Genomic DNA, 20,375 nt, shown 5'->3' with positions numbered 1-20,375 from the left:
TTGACAGCTGGGTAACTTTCCAACTAGAGTGATCATTTCCTCGAAACGTAGCTTGATTGCTCTACCCTCAAAGGCAACATGGGTGCAACAAACTTGTTTAGTGGAGTATCTAATAGTGTTTTCTAGACTGAGACAGTTTCACAACCCACTTGATGTTGGAATTTGCATGTAGAATCACAGAATCCCTACAGTGTGGAAGCATTTGGCCCATCGAGTCCAGACAGACCCTCTGAAGATCATCCCACCCAGACCCAACCCTGTATTTCTCATGGCTAACCCACCTAGTCTATACATCACTTGACACTACAGGGCACTTATGGCCAATTCAGCTAACCTGCACATCTTTGGACTGTGGGAGGAAACTGGAGCACCTGAAGGAAACACATGCAGATAGGGGAGAATGTGCAAACTCCAAACAGACGGTTGCCGGAGGGTGGAATCTAACCCGGGTCCCTGGCATTGAGGGCTGGGAACTAAATGTCAAAGGATATGCAACCTACTGAAAAGATAGGCAAATAGGCAAAGGAGGCAGGGTTGCCTTGTTAGTAAGAAATGAAATTAAATGGATAGCAAGAAGTGATATAGGATTGGAAGTTGTAGAATCTGTATAGGTAGAGCTGAGGAATTACAAAAAAGACCCTGATGGAAGTTATATACAGGCCCTCTAGAAGTAGTCTGGATCTAGGGCAGAAAATCAGTCAGGAGATAGTGCCTTTCTTTCATGCCCATTTCAATATTTATAGCGGACTTTAATATGCAGGTGTTCTGGGAAAATCAGGTTGGTAGTGGATCCCAAGAAAAGGAATTTGTGCCATGTCTACAGTATGTTTTTTGAAGCAGCTTGTGGTAGAGCCCACTGTGGAACAGGCAATTCTTGATTTGGGGATGTGTAATGAGCCACTTGATTAGGGAGTGTAAGGTGAAGGAACTGGGGGTAGTGATCATAATATGATGAATTCACCCTGCAGTTTGATTGGGAGAAACTTAAATGAGATGTAATGGTATTACAATTGAATAAAGTTAACTGCAAAGACGCGAGGGAGGAGCTGGCCAAAGTTGATTGGAAGGTGTGCCTGGCAAGGAAGATGGTGGAGCAGCAATGGCAGGAATTTCTAGGGGTAATTCAGGAGACACAGCAGAAATTCATCCCAAGGAAGAGAAGACAGACTCAGGGGAGGATGAGGCAACCATAGCTGACAAAGGATGTCAAGGGACAGCATAAAAGCAAAAGAAAAACCAGACAACGTGGTGAGGATTAGTGGGAAGCCAAAGGATTGGGAAGCCTTTATAAACCAGCAGAGGATAACTAAAATCACAGCAAGGAGTTGGGGGAGATGAAATATGACAGTAAGCTAGCTAGTAATACTGCAAGATAATTGCAAGAGTTTTTTTTTAAGATATAAGAAAGAGGCAAGAGTAGACATTGGACTGCTGGAAAATGAGGGTGGAGAAGTACTAATGGGGAACAAAGAATTCACAGGAAATGAAAAGGTACTTTTATCAGTCTTCACAGTGGAAGCTTTCAGTGGCAGACCAGAACTTCAAGAGTCAGGGAGCAGAGGTGAGTGCCATGGTCATCAAATGACTATGCCACTACCATCATAGACTTCAGTGTATAGTGGACTGCACGCTAGATAAGTTAATCTAAGCGTTCCCCAACTGGAAACCATGGATGAACCGGATGATCCACTCCCTAGTGAAGTTCAGGTTTGAAGCATTCAAGTCAGGTGATCCTGAGCTATACAGGAAATCTAGGTACGAACTTTGCAAAGCCATCATGGATGCCAAGAGACAGTACCATATTAGCCAAACTAACCAAATGAACACGTCAACTGTGGAAAGGCTTATATGATATAGCAGACCACAAAGTGAAGTGGTGTAGAATTGTGGACAACAATGCATCCATCCCCAGTCAGCTCAATGCATTCTATCTTTATTTTGAACAGAAGGTCAATGAAATGATGTCACTGCTGCAGACGTCAGATCAGCCTACTTCAGAGTGAGCCCACAGGAAGTGGCTGGCCTGGATGAAGTCCCTGGCTGTGTACTCAGATCCTGCATGGACCTGGTGGCTGAAGTATTCGTGGTCACCTTTAACCTCTCCTTACTCCAATGTGAGGTTCCAACCTGCTTCGAGAGGACCACAATCATCCTGGTGCCAAAGAAAAATTGGAAAATGTATCTTGATGACCACCATCCTGTGGCTTTGTCATCCATCATTATGAAGTGCTTGAGAGAAGAGTTTGGTCAAACAAACTCCAGCCTCTGATTGCCTTGATCCTCTACAATTCACCTTCCGTTGCAATAGGTCCCCAGCAGACACCATCTCGCTGGCCCTATACTCATTCCTGGTACATTGAGATAATAAGGACACCTACATCAGGTGAGACACAAAGGGACTTAGGAATCCTAGTTCAGGTTAATATGCAGGTTCAGTTAGCATTCATTTTGAGAGGGCTAGAATACAAGAGATAGAGATAGATAGGTTCTTGATTAGTAACGGGATCAAAGGTTTTAGGAGAATGTTTCCGAACCCCAATCAGCCATGGTGGCCCAGAGGTTGTTCTGCTGCCTCACAGTGCCACAGAACTCAGGTTTGCTTTTACCTTGGGTGATTGTCTGTGTGGAGTTTGCACATTCTTATGGCGTCTACAAGGGTTTCCTCCCACAGTCCAAAGATGTGCAGGTTAGGTGGTAATTCAGCATAGCCAAATCACAATGTTCAAGGATGTGCTGGCTAGGTGGATTAGCTATGGTAAATGCACGGTTACAGGGTCTGGGGAGGATGCTCTTCAGATAGTCAGTGCAGACTCAAAATGCCAAATGGCCTCTTCTGTACTCTAGGGATTCCATGTTTTATGATCAAATGGCAGAGCAGACTCATTGGAACAAATTGCGTAATTCTGCTCCTATAGCTTGTGGTCCATGGTCTGGCAGGTTCTCCAGACTGGTCATTGCTGACTATGTTTTGTCAATCCTTGGCAGTTTTCTGCACTGATTTTCTTGCTTTGTTTTGTATACTGCTTGCTTCAATTTGGATTTACTGGTCGCTTACTTGCAATAAAACACAATAAAACAGAGTGAAAGCAAGATGCCTTTAGTCCCACATGTAAATAGGAAGACTAACCAACACATGGAAAAGATACAAGTCTTCAATATATGACTAGTGGCGCTTGTAGAACATTAATTATGTGTTGTGTATATTCTATTATCCTCTATTGTATCCTCATTTTTAACGTCAATTTTTCATGTCAGTTTCTCCCTTTCCTCTTCTGATCTTTGCGCTCCTCTTATTTTATCTTGATTTCAGTAAAAGGTCCCCTTCTGACCTGACTGATATTGGCTCTGTTGCATTTTGCCATTTAAACCACTACCACCGTCCATGCCATGCTATGCAACTGCCTCCTTCTTACTGGCTATTGCTGCTGTTCTCCGTAGATGCTTATCTTTGCTATATGGCTCACAACTGATTTCCACACCATCAGGCTGTATCTCGTTCCCATGCCACGAACCACCTTCCACATTTCCTTACAATCTGCTCCTTTTTCCCAAATGGTCACTAGCCTGCCCTTACCCATTTCTGCCATTCTCTACTGTGCCTGCAGTACACTATTATTTATCCATGAGAATGGAAGGAGAAAGGATCAAACAAAGAGACCCAATTTTGTGGGAGAGAAGTGAGAATGCCATTCAATGCTGACAGGTTTATAATTATAGCTAAACACTATTTCCTCATCATAATTAAAAATACAAAAACTCTGACAGAAAAATCAAAATACAAGACTAATGTGGGCATATAATGTGCATTTGATGTGCCATATGTCTATCATTTGCCTCAACACAATAATGTAGAAAATTGCCCAGGTATGTCCTGTACACAAAAAGTAGCACAAATCCAACCCATTGAATAACTGCCTCATCAGTCTACTCTTGATCATCAGTAAAGTGATAGAAGGGGTTATCAAAAGTGTTATCAAGCAGCATTTCTCAACAATAACCTCCTCATTGTCATTCAGTTTGGTTTCTGCTAGGAGCACTCCGCTCCCACTATCACTATAACTTTGCTTCAAACATGGACAAAAGAGCTGAATTCCAAGGGTGAGACGAGGGTCCCTGCCTTTGACATCAAGGCCACATTTGAAGGAGTGTGGCATCAAGGAGTCACACTCTGCATAGAACAGAACAGAACCTGCTGTCATCTATCAATTAAAAGGTCTGGAATTTGAATCTTAGCAGGTGGTGGAGAAAGAATAAAGCGGGACTATTATTTAGTCTTTACATTAAAGGAAATGAATGAAATTCTTAAGTAATCTGATTCCATTTCAGAGTCAATTCCACGAGTACAGTCTTCCACTCTCAATCAAAATCCAAATGAAACACAAGAAAAAGTGACTCCCTTCACTGCAGTCTTCAATACATACAATTACAAAAGCTACAATGCATACAATGACTGTCAAAGATAAATATAGTACCTGGTTTAACTAGTTTAATTGCAAGGTCAGACATGCCTTTAAACCACATACACAAGAGGTTCCAATCAGATCTGTTAGACTGTTTTCTAAAAAAATAGTGGGATCTTGCCAAAAGAAAACCAAAAAAAACTTAAGAAATTTCTATTTCACAATTCTTTAAAAATATGTAGCACAGTATTTACACATTATTCAAGACACACCGAAAATCAAATTTTGTCTGTCAACCTTTTAGCACTCAACATAATCAATTAATTTTCATCTGTATCAACACAGCAGATTCTATTCAAATCTGAGCTGTTCCAGTACTAGGAAATCTAAAAGGAAGGTCTGGTGCATTTCAAATGCACTTACACTCCTTCAGCTATTCAGAAAATTGGATTTGCGAAACCACCGAAATAAAGTCAGTTTGTACGCCAGCTGAATGTTTGCTTTATCAAAGCTCAAATTGCTATACTATACAAGCTACATACAAAAGATGTTTATTAACCCATCAAGGAGGTTATGCTCAGCATCTTTATGTTTAAGGTGACAACTTTAGAAACTGTACAAAAAGCCCAGAAAATGATTTTAAATTGAAGATTCTCTATCATAAAACCAAACTGCAAAATGCTCAATTTCAGCTGAATCACCACACTAAGGCAATCAACTCTGAGATCACCACAAATTCATGGTGAATGAATTATAGCTGAAACTATATATGAGATCCATTATCTGGTGAAATGCCAGATTAACACACTTCATTGGTTACTTTTAACAGCAATCCCTGCACGATTACCACAAATCTCCAAAGTTTAATTCAATTCATAATTATTTCAATTTCATGTTTAAAATCATTGGAGAAATGATCCAAGTGTATTAGTTTTCAGAACGGAATCCTCAAAAGCTGGCTGAGAGAGTAATTTTGAAGTAGCAGTTTGATCACTCTTTCAGAGGAGCTATTGTAGTGTTCTCCCAAAACACTTCATGGACTCTCTGCACTTATTGTTTGCGGAGATGAGATCCGTGCTAGTGCAGGCATAGGCCTGTTATTCTCTGACGAGTGCTCTGTCAGTGTTACTGATTCAACCTTTCCAGGTACCCTGATTAAGCCAAGGGGTGCCAACTTAGGCATTGGTCTCCAAAGCATGTCTAAACTGCTTGGGACCTCTGTGTTTGTTGAAGGTGAGGCTGCCTTCATGTGCACAAGTGGAGGAGGGGAGACAGTTACTGAACTGTTCACCCCACAAGCATGGTTGCCCTCAAAGTCCAGTGTGCCATCGTCCAACTCATTTTGGGAATCCACAGGCATCTCACTGCTAAGCAGCTGCTCAACATTCAAGTCCTCCCCTTCCAACTGCAATACCAAGGGGCTACTTGAGCCACCACTCTCCCTCTCTGATGTCTGTTTCAGTTCAGCATCTTCATCAGCACCATCAATGTCCACCAATCTTATTGGTCCATGGATCAATGATAATTCATCTATATCCTCTCCTTGATTTCCATTGTCAATAAAGCCCAATGTCTGGTGATCAGACATTGAAGATGCATCTGGATTTTCCTCATCATCAGAGAACTGCTGGTTTAAATACGCAAGCTCATTTAAAAGTGAAGTGAATGGCTCATAGCCGTCAGTATCCACTATCTCACTGGATGCAGTGCCATTGGCTTTCAACAGTGGTGACAGTTCTGCATCTCTGTCACTCAATCCAATAGATTTCCCAGTGTTGCATGTCTGCACCCGATTGCTCATCACTTGAAACTCCAATCTGTCTTCAAGTATTATTTCAGTTGTTGGTGCTGACCCAGTCGAGGTTTCCTCTCTAGTCCAGGCCTTTTCTGTGCAAGACACTGAAGCTCTGTCAGGGAAACAAGACAGATCCAATGCCTTCGGTGAGCCGTCGATCTTGTCAGAACCCAGTAGGTGAGAAGTTGCAACCTGCTGTGCTTGCTGTTGATGTTCGGACTTTGAAGCCTCTGATGATACGATAAGAAACGGCATGACCTCGCTTTCACCAAGTGCAGTGAATTCTCCAGTGACGTGTGAGCTGTTATTTAGGTCAGATATTCTTTTACTGTCTCTAGAAATCTGTTCTCCTTGTGATGTATATTGTTTCCTCCCTTTCATGCTGAAGTCAAGAGCTTGAGGATCCACTTCTGCAAAGGAATCATTCATCTCTTGCACATTCAACGATGGAGCTTCTCCAGTCGCCAGAGAGGTCACATTCACTATTCTTGGCATCAGGAAGGAGGAATTTTCATCACCTGTAGTGAGATAGAAAAGAATGAGCACATCATTGAATTTACTGATGCTGCTTATGTCACATTTTTGTGCACTTTAGTTACACTAACAAAAGTTTCCAAATAAACTATTTTTCTAGTAATTCCAAATCTGCCAATGTTGTCAGTCACAGAACAAGCAACAAATATATTTTATTATCAACCATTGTTCTTTAAGTGGTTACTGTGAATTGTGCAACATTAGCCTCAAGGAGTCACCTTCATTTTTAAGTGAAGTTCTTGGCCATTATCCAGTATCTTAGTGAATAATGTCAAAAGAAATGTGAGCAACTGCAAGAATAATCACTTGTCCTATATTGTCATTTCAATCCAATTAAACCATCAAAGTCTAAAGCATTACAACAGAATGATGACAAATAAGAATAATTATAATACTATGAACCAAGGATAATGGTTTTGTGAATGGCCAGTCATGCTTGATGGGTTTCTTGGAGTTCTGAGGTGTAACAAGCAAGGTGGATAAAGGGAATCAGTAGATTATTGTACTTGGATTTCCAAAAGGCATTTGATAAGGTCCCAAATAAAAAGCATCTACTTAAGATAACAGCTTATAATTTGGGGGGATGCTATTTAACATGAATGGAGTAGTAGCTAATTAACAGGAAACGGTCTGGAAATATTGGGCTTTTGTAGGATGGCAAACTGTAACTAATGGGACGCCATGGGTCGACGCAGGCCCTTGACTATTTACAATCTGCAAATTTTTGAAAACGAGAAGTTCAGGGCTATGAAGAGCTGGCATGAAAAGAGAAGTTGAGGCTTGGGGCAGTTCAACCAACAGCAAGCTTGAATCTGATCAAATTATCTACTCCTTCTCCTGTTTCTTACGTTGCTGTTATCAGCAGGACAGACCCATCAGATATGGCAGTGCAGTGGTATTTGGTCAGGAACCAATTGCTCTGGTAGTCAACAATACTAACTCTGGACACCAACGCTCATGGCAGGAGGTCAAACATGGACAAGTAAACCTCCAGCTAGTGATAGCCCTCTCCAGTGAGTGTGCAATCATCGATACTCTAGCATGTTGAACACTTCATGCTCTCTCAGAGAATGGCAAGGGCACAGAATATAGTCTGGGTGAGGACCTTTAATATCTGTCACCAAGAATAGCTCAGTACAGTCACTATTTACTGAGCTGGCCACGCCCTAAAGGACATAGCTGATACACTGGGTCTGCAGCGAATGGTGAGGGAAATGAACGAAAACATCTTCGCCTCACAAATTCAAGTGTTGCAGTTGTATCCATTCATGACAGTGCTGGTAGGATTGACTATTGCACAATCCTTGAGCAGACCAAGTTGACTTTCAGAGTTAGGAACCGCACTGCCCCACCCCCACAGTAGTGCCACACAGTATAATCTTGCTAAATGCAATCAATCAACTTCAAACAAATCTAGCAACTCAAAACTACATATCCAAGAGGCACTATGGACCATCAGCAGAACTGTACTCAACCACACACTGTACTCTTATGACGCAGCATATCTCCTACTACACCATTTCCATCAAGTTAGGAGATCAACCCTGGTTTAAAGAAGAATGTAGGAGGGCATGCCAAGAGCAATACCAGGCATACCGAAAAATGGAGTATCAACTTGATGAAGCTACTACAGGACTATATGCATACCAAACAGCAGGCTTTAGACAGGGTCAAGTGATTCCATGACCAACGGTTCAGATCCAAGCTCTGCAGTCCTGCCACATCCGGTCATGAATAGTGGTGGATAATCATGCAACTCACTGGAGGAGGACGTTCCACAATTCTCAACAATGGAGGAGCCCAACACATCAGTGCAAAAGACAAGGCCAAGAATTTGCAAGTCTCCAGCCAGGAATGCAAAGTAGGCAATTAATCTTATCCTCCTCTCAAGATCCCCAACATTACAAATGCCAGTACAGTTGTCAACTTACTTAATTCTTGACATCATATGGAGTGAAATGGCTGAAGGCACAATATATTGCAAAGGGTGTGGGCCCTGACAACATTCTGACTACAGTACTGAAGACTTGTACACCAGAACTAGCCATGCTCTAAGCCAAACTGTTCCAGAACAGTTACAACGCTGGCATTTACCTGACAATGTGGAAAACTGCCCAGGTGCAGGAAAGCAGAACAAATCCAGCTTTGCCAATTACAGCCTTATCAAGATACTCCCCACCAAAGTGAGAAAAATTGTTGTCAACAGGGGCTATCAAATAGCTGTTACAAAGGAATAACCTGTTCACTGGTACTCAGTTTCAGTTCTGTCAATAAACTTGACAGAACTTTGTTGAAACATAGTACAGTCTTTGTTGAAACATACACAAAAGAGCTGGACTTCTGGAGGTGAGTGACTGATCTTAACATCAAGGCTGCATTTGACCAAGTGTGGCATCAAGGAACCCGAGCAAAATCAGAGTCAGCAAGAATCGGGTGAAAGTTCTCCAATTACTGGAGTAATACCAATCACAAAGCAATATGCTGGACGTTGTTGAGGTCAACCATATCAGCTCCAGGACATCACTCCAAGAGTTCCACAGGGTGATGTCCAAGGCCAAACCACTTCAGCTGCTTCATCAACGACCTTCCCTCCATCATAATGTTAGGAGCGCAGGTGTTCAGTGATGATTACACAATGTTCAGCACCACTGACATCCCCTCAGATACTGTAACATCCGTGTCAACGTGCAGCCAGACCTGAACACCATTCAGGCTTGAACTGATAAAGTCACAAGTAACATTTGTATTGTACAAGTGGCAGGCAACGAACATCTCCAACAAGAGAGAATTTAACCATCACCTCAATATAAAAGATGTACTACAATTAATCAAGGATTCCTCAACAGCACCTTCCAAACCTGTAACCTCCACCACTTAGGAGGACAAAGACAGCAAATGCAAGTTTCCCTCCAAGCTGCACATCATGACCCGGAATTACATTGTCATTATTTCACTGTCGCTGTTTCAAAATCCTGGAATTCCATTCCTAACGGCTGTGGGTGTACCTATACTCCAAAGCTGGCAGAGGTTTAAGACAATAGCTTACTACCATCTTCTCCAGGACAGTTAATCATAGGCAAAAAATGTTAGCCTATCCAATAACACTCACAAACCAAGAATTACTTGAAATAAATAGAGGAACCTTGCTATCCTTGCACATGAAAGAGTTTACTTACTGTACCTGCATTTATCAGGAAGACAAATGGAATGTTGGCCTTTATGGCAACAATGATGGAATATAAAAGGTGGGAAGTCTTTCCAAAACTGTAAAGGGCATCAGTGAGACCACAACTTGAGTACTGTGTACAGTTTTAGTCACCTTAGTTGAAGGAGGGACATACTTGCATTGGAAGCAGTTCAAGGGCAGTTATTTGGATGATTTCTGAAATGAGGAATTTGTCTTATGAGGAAAATTTCAGCAAGCTGATTCTATACTTTTTGGAGTATAGTAGAATTAGAGATGAATTATTGAAACATACAAGCTTCTGAGGAGGCTTGACAAGGTCGATGCTAACAGGATATTTCCCTTGTGGTGCAATCTAGAACCGGGGGCACAGTTTCAAATTCAGCAGTCTCGCTATGTAAGAGTCGAGGAGGAATTTATTTTCCTAGAGGGTTATTAGTGTGTGGAATGCTTTTCCTCAGTGAAAACTGGCATGTGGGTCCATATACGCAAGAATATATTCAAGGCTGAGCTAGGCAGATTGTTTTAATTGACAAGAGTCAAAAGTTGTTGGGGCAGGCAGGTAAGTAGTATTAAGGCCACATTCAGATTAGCCATGATCCCTCTAAATGGTAGAGCAGGCTCAAAGGACTGAATGGCTTAATGCTGTTTCTTAAGACGTCAAAGATCTGTCATGCACCGACCTAACCATAATCACGCTGGCATAGAATTATCAGCAAAACTGATTTCTAAATGTTAGGATATATATTTATAAAACTTGACTCAAATCCACTTGCCACAAACCAAAAGTACCAAGCCAAACTCAATAGTGATTCAAATGATTGATGGAGGAGGAGTTAGGATCCCTCTTGATTCACATAACCAATGTGCCGTTGGATATCTTTTCTGTCCTAAAGAAAGTGCTGGGGGAGTGGGGTAGTGGTTGCCAGAATCTGTTACTGCTGAGGCCCCCAGTAAGACCTTTTGACTGCTTTTTAATTCCCTAGAAATGTTGGACAACATACTCCCTGACACACAACGGTCTGGAACCATCTAGCACTTTCAACGGGTCACACTTCTGCCCTCCATTCGAAGGGCAGCGAGAACTAAAATGCAATCCTGAAGAAATTACAGGGTTACACAGTGGTATTCTAAAACATTTCTGTAGAAAACACACAAGTACATGTATTATTTCTTACCAAGTGAGTCTGCTGAAGCTTCAGACTTGGGTTCTTTCCCTTGTACCACATCAGCTGCACCAGAACCTACCACTTCAGTCCCAGGAGGTCTGGTGCTTGATAGTGCAGATGTTGTCCCTGTGGAACTGAGAGATTCTTTACCAGTAGCATTGTTTACCTGAAATGGAACTGGCAACCCCTGCACTTGGATAGTAACTAAAGCAATGCCTGGAAAGACAGGGAGAAGGACAAGTTCATTTACAGCTTAAGATTCAGTAACAAAGGCAAAGATAGTGAGAGTTCATATTAAATGTCAAAGTAAAATGGTGCAGCACTATCACACATTTGGGCCAGTGATGCACCATTAAGTTGCGCCATGGATATGCAAAGTTCATCCAAGTACTTCAGAAGTATTGGCTGGGTGTTTATTATCAAGGAGCAATGAAGATAGATTGGATAAAACACGCACTAAGCATCAGGAAACTGCACTAGTTTGAACCACTCAAAAAGATATAGGTAGAGCTTAAATTTCCTGATGACTGCTGATCTCCTTGACAATACATACAGCCCAGTGCTACAAGCATGCTTAGTAGGGTGTCTAGGTTTGTGCAAGGCTAGCACCTATTAAAGTCAATCTGCAATATGAATCTGAAAAGACTGGCCCTCCTGTATATAGGTCCTAAGTGTGCGGTAGCAATTTGGTGAGCATGATGGGCAAGGGCAGCATATACATGAAAACACCACAACATTCCAATTCCCCTCCAAGCCACAAAGCATCCTGATTTGAAGCCATAACACTATTCCATTACTATCAATCACTGTGTTCAAATCCTAGAACTCCCTTCCTAGAAGCACTGTGGTTATACCTTATCTCTCATGGACTGCAACAATTCAAGGCAGCAGTTTACCACCATCTTCAATTAGGGGCTGGTGGCAAATGAGGCTTAGACAATAACACCCACATCCAACAAACGAATAGCAAAAGGTGATCTCTGAGAATATGGTACAGAAAAACATTCCTAGATTCTGCAAAGTACTGCACGGACTTTATGTTGTAAACATAAGGCCACAGCACTGATTTTTCCCCACAGGTGGGCCTGGAGGTTTTTCCCCAAGTGCTTGAAATGAACAGAAACAGTTAGTCACAGAGATCAATGCCAGGAATTTGGCAGAGGAGCTGATTACACTGCTGGGGAAAAAAATTAAATGAGCTTACGAGTGATCAGGATCAGTGATTGTGCTTTTTGAATTCATTCATGGGACGTGGTATCATTGGGTAGGCTTCGTTTGGAACAGGATATATGGTTCTGCAGCCAACTCACTGGTGAACATAGCAAACACAGATATTGCTCATGGCTAATTGGGAGGTCTACATGTGCTCTGTGGATCATACATGATTAGAAGTCTGATCAGAACCCTGCTTCTCTCTGTGCAAACAGCTTCTGCACTCTACTGCATCGTCCTGTCATTCTTCAGTCTATACTGAAAACCTGCAACTATTGCTCCCAACAATCAGAAATGGGTTTTTGGTTTAGAAGCCTTTTAAATTCACATCTCTCCCTTCAGAAAGAAAATTTATCAATTCCTCCAATACTATAGTGCACAGTGCTTCCAGTTAACTTTGCAGGACTGAAAAGAAAAGCACTTAACATGAACATTCTAAGGTGATCCCTTTAACAAAGCATTAGATTTTTTTTGGAGGGGAGGTGGAGGAAACTCATAGCATCGAGTGCATGGCCAGCTGGATGAGTGTTTGAGGGGGCACTAACAGGATTTCCAAAAAGGACGATCACTAGATGCTGACTGATGTCACAATCGGCTTTCCTTGCATGGTAATGGGCACATGCCAAATGCCTACCTGCCTGAGTAGCATTGATGGTTGTGGAGCAAAAGTTGAACTTTTCAGCCTTCACATGGAGGCAACATCTAAATAATGTAGGAAATGCAATAGCCAATTTGAAATAAAACCATTACACTAACAAACAGGTATGGAGAGCTAAGATTAGAAAATTGGAAACAAGAATAGGTCAGTGAAACCCTCATCTTGCACCAGCATTTGGGAAAACATCATTAAAATTTGAGAAAAGAATTCAAGATGATTTAGGCTATATTTCTTCTGAAGTGCACAATAAGAAAAAAAATAAAATTAATTCCATGGTTTTCTCAGTTTCTTGTACACTTTCCACAAAGTAGTTTTTGGCGGGAATCCAAATAAAAGTGCCTGTATAACACAGCAGTTATAGGACACAGCCAAGTTCTGAAGTATAAACTGCCCACCACACAAACGTGTTGTTAGGGTAGTCTGTGTAAATTCCACAGAAATACATGTATTTACATAATGCCTTTAATGCAGTAAAAGGCCCCAAGACCTTTTAAAAGGAGAGTTAACTTGTGTTTTACAATAAGTCACATAAGGAAATATTAGGACCGGTGATCAGATTTTGGTGTTTTAAGAGCATCTTAAAGAAAGAGGAGTGGCCAGAATGACAGAACAATTTAGGATTGCAAGAGATTAGAGAAAGCCACATCTAGATGGAGGAACTGGAATGTGAGGATGAGAATTTTAATTTAAAAGTATGGAAAATCAGTGAATGTAAGTCAACAATCACAGATGCGATAAGACAACACTATTGTAAATACGGACCATATTCATTTTACTCAGAAGTCTGTTACACTTGTTAAAGAACAGACACTTGATTTTGTACGCTGTGCCTCCATTTATAAAGTTTACGAATTAAAAATAAATCCAGTGTTATTTGAGGAATGTCAATGCTTGGAATGGAATACATTTTCATCTTATGTACCCACAATCAAGTTGAACTATTTCCAAATTAATAGCTGTTCTTTCTTCCAAAAACCTAGTGCAATAGTGTGATAATTCCATTTCCCAACTCCTACCTCTGTGACTGAATTCAGGTCAGCACCCATGTGTACACAATTCCTTTTCTACCCTGACAGTTCTCACACGAACTAACATGCAATAGAAATGCTTGGATTGAGCTAAATCCAAGATTAAAACACCGAACCAGTGTTGTCCAGTCCTCAGGTAAGTTTTTTTCAAATGTCATAACACTATTATTTGTAATAATAGAACGAATGCAAGATACATTCCGAAATTCAATAGTATTACCTGCGAAATTTGCCCCTCCAGTGTCATCACCCTTGGCTATCAGCTGGTTTCCATGTAGAAGTCCTTCAGTAGTGAAGACTGGACTTTCACCGGAAACAAGAGAGCCCTTTAAAGTCAGGACCTGACCCTGTGGCGTCATTAGCAAACTCCCAGGTGTCAAAGGGACAGAAGAGACTGGAGAATCTAGCAAATAAAAAAAGAAACAGTCCTAAATGAATTCTGCATTACCAACACTGAATTCAACCATTCTTGTACTCCTGGCCAAGATCCATGTAAAATATTGTTGTTTGGAAAGCAACCCACTATCGTTTCTTGGTTCCAAATCTAACTTCTTATTTTGATTTCATCAATTTTTCACTGCTCCTCTCTCAAACACACTGACCTTGCTGACTTGCAGGTTGCGCTATCAATCAACTTCAAGGTGTAACACAAATGTGGAGACAAAAGCCTTATGCTATTACTAATGGCTAATCAGCAGAATTCAATACCCTCCCCCATGGTGGTGGGGGGGCATTAGGTGGAAAGTTGGCAGACCAGTATCCCACCATTTTCCTGCCTCTAGCCCAATTAAGTCAGTGGAATGGGTGCCGATGAACATCCACTTAAAGGCTTCATTCAACCACTACTGATATTAATCCAGTGGTAAGTGGATGGAAGCTCAGGATATATGGAGCATGGCAAGCAGACATGCGTAGAAGAGGAATGCCTGTTGACAGTCACTGCCATGCCCTTGCTCACCTACAACACTCTTCATTACCCTCTGCAACTTTGCACTTGAATGCAACTTGGGACATTGTGCTGAAGTTTGATGATTAAGGGAGTTAGGGAAGGAAGAGAAGAAGGTGCTCATTTGCTTCGCTGTTTTCAATTCATCCTTCAAAAATTGATTCGAACTTTATTCTAAGTGAAGACAACTGTTATAGTGGTTATAATCTATTACATTCCTAAGGTTTAAAACTGTACAGGAATTTGTGGTAGGGATAATAAAAAAAGTTGAAAAAAGAAAAATAGTTGAATAAATTATTGAGGCAGTTAATTGAACCACATTACGGATGAATTGGCAGGTGATGTGACATGGCTGCAGCAGGTGGGAGTTCCGAGATACTTGTGATCCAGGACAAACATGCCTGCAGTAAGTGTTTACAGTTTGAGCGGCTTTGGATGAGAGTTTGACAGTTGAAAGCCATACTAAACACATCAATAGGGAAGAAAGTAACCTGGATATTTTGTACCAGGTGGAGGTCACATCCTTTAGGATTGGGCCTTCTGATTTGATCACTGTTCAGGGGAGGGTGTGACTGCAATTTGAGGCAGATTTGGGATTCAGAGGGCACAGGTGCACAAGACAGGAGTGAGAACTCTTCAGACTTTGCAAACATCCAACATGTTTGAGGTTCTTTTTGCTTGTTTGGATGAGCGTGAGGGCTGCAGAATGCCTGACCATGGCATTATGATTCAGTGGCTCATCCAAGTGGGGGAACATAAAGAATAATAGGAGGGAACAGAATAAGGAAGGGCACTGACATTCTTCTCTGCAACAGAGGAGGATTTCGGAGGCTATGCTGTCTGCCCCATGCTAGGGTTTGGGACAGGTGCTCAGCATTGGAGAGGAACTTGGTGGGAGGGGGAGGATCCAGTCGTCATGATCCAGGTCAGTACCAATGACATAGGCAGGACAAGGAATCAGTACTACATCGTCAATAATGAGGAGCTAGGCACCAAATTAAGAAGCAAAAGATCAAAAGTAGAAGTCTTGAAATTATTACTGGTGACATGTACAAATAAGGCAAATAAGATTAGAGAAACAACTGCATCGTTCAAACACTGGTGCACAGAAAGGAGTTCCAGTTCATGGGACAAAGGCACTAGTACTGGGGAAAGGGGGAGCTGTACTTCTGAGATGGTCTACTTCTGATCTGTGCTGTAGCCAGTGGTCTAGCAAACCATGTAACTAGGGAAAAAGAGGCTTTCAAACAAAATATTGTGGGCAAGGGATCAAATTTGGGAAGATGTTGTAAATCTGAAGAGAGGCAAAGCAACAAACAAAGAAAGTTATGGCAAATGATAAACAAGTCATCACAGTACAAATCTAAAGAGGTTAAGAAAATAATGAAAGGACAAAGCTGAAGGCTCTGTATCTGAGTGCTTGTAGTATTCAAAACAAAACATTTCTATTTGCGCTATGATCTCGTTAGAGAGATATGGTTCCAGGATGATGTAGATTAGGATCTAAATATTGAAGGGTACAGGACATTTAGAAACGAAAGGAAGCTAAGTAAAAATCAGAGAGGTGGCTCAAATAATTAACAGTGGCATCAGCACACTCAAGAGGGATGTCGAAGTGATTTGGGTACAGCTGAAATGTGAAAAAGGCAAGAGGTTACTTGTGGGAGTGGTGTACAGGAAGGTACCACAATAATCGAGGGGAATTTTAATCTACATACAGACTGTAAAAAGAAAATGGGCAAAGAAAGTCTAGATAATAAATTAATATAATGTTTTGGAATAATTTCTTAGAACAGCATGTTCATGGTCAGGAGCTGAATGGCCCTGGCACACCTGAAAGTGAGCATCAACGAGCAAGTTATTGCTAAACAAGTGATGCTTGATGGCACTGGTAATAACACCTACCACCATTTTTCTGAATAGACAGATGGGATAATAACTGGCCAAGTCAGATTTGTCCTGATTTTTGTGTGAAAAACATACTTGGGAAATTTTACACATTGTTGTGTAGATTGCAGTATTGTAGCAGTACTCGGATAGCTTGACTAGGGGTGCATTACTATTGCCAATATGTTGCCAGTGCCCACAGTCTGTGCAGTATCCAGTGCTTCCAAACAATTCTCAATATCATGATGAGTGAGTTGAATTGTTTGGAGACTGGCATGAGAGATTTTGAGGGTCTCTGAAGAAATCCAATAAAGATTATTGCAAATCTTATCCTTTTATACTGATGTGCTGAGCTCCCCCATTATTGAGAATGGTTACACTTACAGAGCTCTCTATTCCAGTGTGTCAATTTTTCACCACCATTCACGACTGGACGCGGCTTAGATCAGATCGAATCTATTGGTTATGGAATTGCTTAACTCTGTGTCACTCATTGCTTATGTTGTTTCAAACACACGGTTTTTTTCTTATCTTCACCAGGCTGACATCATTTTTAAGTATACTCTGTGTGTTGCACATGGCACACCTTAATGCACTCTGATTCCCCTAGCATCATTGTAAAGGTAGAATGGGGTATATGCCAGGCCACGAGGTTACAGATTGCATTGGAGTATGCTTCTGCTGTTGCTCAAAGCCCACAGTTTCATGCTTGACCAGTCTTGTGTTGTTAGATCTGTTCAAAAAAGTCTATTCCATTTAGCATGGTGATAGTGTCGCACAACACAATGGAACATATCCTCAATGTAAAGACGAGACTTCGTCTCCACAAGGACTGTGCGGTGGTCACTCTTACTAATACTGTTATGGACAGATGCATCTGTGGCAGGCAGATTGGTGAAAAATGAGGTCAAATATGTTTTTCCCTCCTCTTGGACCCCTCACCACCTGATCCATATCTAGTCTAGCAGCTATGCAGAAATTCACCAGGAATGCCACACATAGTACCTTCTAAACATGAGACCACTACCATCTAGAAGGTCAACAATAGCATGTGCAAGCTCCCCACCAAGTCACACACCATTCTGACTTGGAAATATATCAATATTCCTTCAAAATTTTTATGTCAAAATTTTTGAACTCCTCTTTAGTGACATTGTGGGTATATTTACATAAAATGGACTGCAGCAGTTCAAGAAAACAAGTCACCACGTTCTCAAGGGCAACTAGGGGGTCAGCCACTGATGTCCACATCCCATGAATGGATGAAAAACAATGGTGTAGGTAATCTATTGGGCATACAAACAAGATTAATTGGCAAACAAGAGACAGAAAGTAGGCATAACTGGGTCATTTTTTGGTTGGTAAGATGGAATATTTGGTACTGGGTCCTCAAACCTTATACTTGAACTTGGATGAGGACAGAGCAGGTTGGGTTACTAAATTTGCAGATGAAACAAAGATATGTAGGAACATTAGTTGTGAAGAGGACAAAAGGAGGATACAAGGGGATTATAGTTAGGTTACATGACTCAGATATCGGGCAAATGGAGTGTAGGGCTGAAAAAAGTGAAATGATCCAAGAAAGGAAAAATAGACAGTGTGAGCAATAGGAGACATTAAAAAGGGGAAAACAGTGTAGATTAACTGGTAATAACAAAGTATATACTGCAGCTGGGAGATGCAAACATGTACTGATTTGCTTGGTTAATATAATCATGTGTATTAGTTTGAATCTGATTGGATAATATAGCCATGTGTATTAACTTGAAATATGGACTATGCAAACAATTGGGAAGAGTTAGGGGTGAGTTAAGTGTAACATTTTGATTGGAAATTATTACTTGTAAGAATAGTCAATTGGACACTTGTTATCTGTAAGAAATAGTATAAAATCTCTCCCATGCGTGCACACATAAATAAACGTTTAAACAAAGAAACCAGAATCTTGTCTGGTCTAAGAGGAACTAAAGGGTTAAACTTACTCTTGCTTTCCATTGCATGTACTGTGTAAAACATTGGTCTCCTAACTTAAGGGTGTAACGGGGTTGGAAGCAGTTAAGTGAAGGTTTACAAGACTAATGCCTGGAATGGCTACAATGTCCTATAAGGAAAGGTTGGACAGGCTTATTAGAGTTTAGAAGATAGGTTGAAACATAATATCCTAAGGTACCCTGACCATGTGCATACGGAAAGGACAATGGGGAAGCAATGGCCTAGTGATATTATCACTGGACTGTTAATCCAGAGACCCAGATAATGTTCTGGGGACCCAGGCTCGAATCCCACCACGACAGAGGGTGGAATCTGAATTCAATAAATATCTGGAATTAAAAATCTAACGATGACCGTGAATTCATTGTCAATTGTCGGGGTAAAGTCCATCTGGTTCACTAGTGTCCTTTAGGGAAGGAAACTGCCATCCTTACCTGGTCTGGCCTACATGTGACTCCAGAGCCACAACAATGTGGTTGACTCTTAATTGTCCTATGGGCAATAAATGCTGCCTTGCCAGCGATGCCCTCATCCCATTAATGAATAAAGAAAAAAAAAAATTTCTACTGTTGGAAATTCTGGAACTGAAAATAAGATATCATGCATTTATGATAAAAATGAGGAATATTTTCTTATTACACAGAGTCTGGTAGGTATTTGCAACTGTCTTGCTCAAACGACAGTGGAATCATAGTCTGAATATTTTTAAGGCATATTTAGACAGACTTCTGATAAGTAAGGGATGAAAATTTATCATGGACGAACAGGAATGTGGAGTAACGAGAACAGTCATGATCTTATTGAATGGCAGAGTGTGTTTAATGGGCTGAGTGGTCTACTCCTGCTTCTAATTTGAATATTTATGTATCACCTGGGATCCAGTGACAATTTAGACCCAAGGTGGATGCCATTCAATGGAGCTGTGGGACTCCGACTGGTCAGCTGTCCTCATCAGGCAGAACTTCTGCTCCCAAGGTCTTTGATCTTGGGGAAGGGCACACTTCTGCCAGTTAAGTAGCACATGATGTGGCATGTCAGCTTTCTTAAAAGAGAAAAGAGGACTCTCCCATCTCTCTAGCCAGCAGATCAAAACCCGCCACCTCCATTAAACACCTCTACTCTTGCCCGTGAATGCATGCTGGTATGTAGAAAACAAAACGTTACATACGGGGAGCTGTTAATGATCGTTTTCTAGTGAGAATAAGGGGTTTTCCAGCCTCAGACGTCTGGTCTTGTTTGCTTGTTAGCATAGTGACGTTAGGTGGTTTCTGGGTCTGCAAATTCATTGCCACCTTCTGGAGAATGTCCATAGTTTCAGATGAATTAGGTGGTTTTTTCCAGCTGTCACAGTGTTGCTTTTCAGCATCAGCTCCTTGCTGCACGATGTTTTTCTTCTGAACATCCAATGCTCTCTGCTTGGCACAGATGTACTCCAGTTTCTTCAAAATAACCTCCTCAGTCTTCCCTAAAAATAGCGAAAATAATTATTAAATTTATTATGAGACGACAAGGTGCAGGGCTGGATGAACACAGCAGGCCAAGCAGCATCATAGGAGCAGAGAGGCTGACG

The 20,375-nt window shown here is 41.3% G+C and overlaps 1 protein-coding gene across 4 annotated transcripts in view; it reads right to left on the bottom strand.

Annotated features, from left to right (window-relative positions):
* Positions 1–4,469: 4,469 nt before the first annotated feature.
* Positions 4,470–20,375, bottom strand: part of mgaa (MAX dimerization protein MGA a) — an 85,818-nt gene continuing 69,912 nt past the window's right edge. For all 4 annotated transcript variants that reach the window (XM_020514676.2, XM_048599988.1, XM_048599987.1 and 1 more), the window contains 4 exons: positions 19,974–20,270; positions 14,201–14,383; positions 11,092–11,298; positions 4,470–6,713 (listed from right to left, as the gene is read on the bottom strand). In XM_020514676.2, the coding sequence (XP_020370265.2) occupies positions 5,434–6,713; positions 11,092–11,298; positions 14,201–14,383; positions 19,974–20,270 (1,967 nt within the window). In that variant the 3' untranslated portion in view covers positions 4,470–5,433. The remainder of the gene's footprint in view (positions 6,714–11,091; positions 11,299–14,200; positions 14,384–19,973; positions 20,271–20,375) is intronic.

The sequence above is a fragment of the Rhincodon typus genome, chromosome 8 (assembly GCF_021869965.1).
Source record: "Rhincodon typus isolate 14 chromosome 8, sRhiTyp1.1, whole genome shotgun sequence".
NCBI lineage: Eukaryota > Metazoa > Chordata > Chondrichthyes > Orectolobiformes > Rhincodontidae > Rhincodon > Rhincodon typus.
Note: the sequence above shows the minus strand (reverse complement) of the source record. Positions and strands in the feature narration are given on the sequence as shown.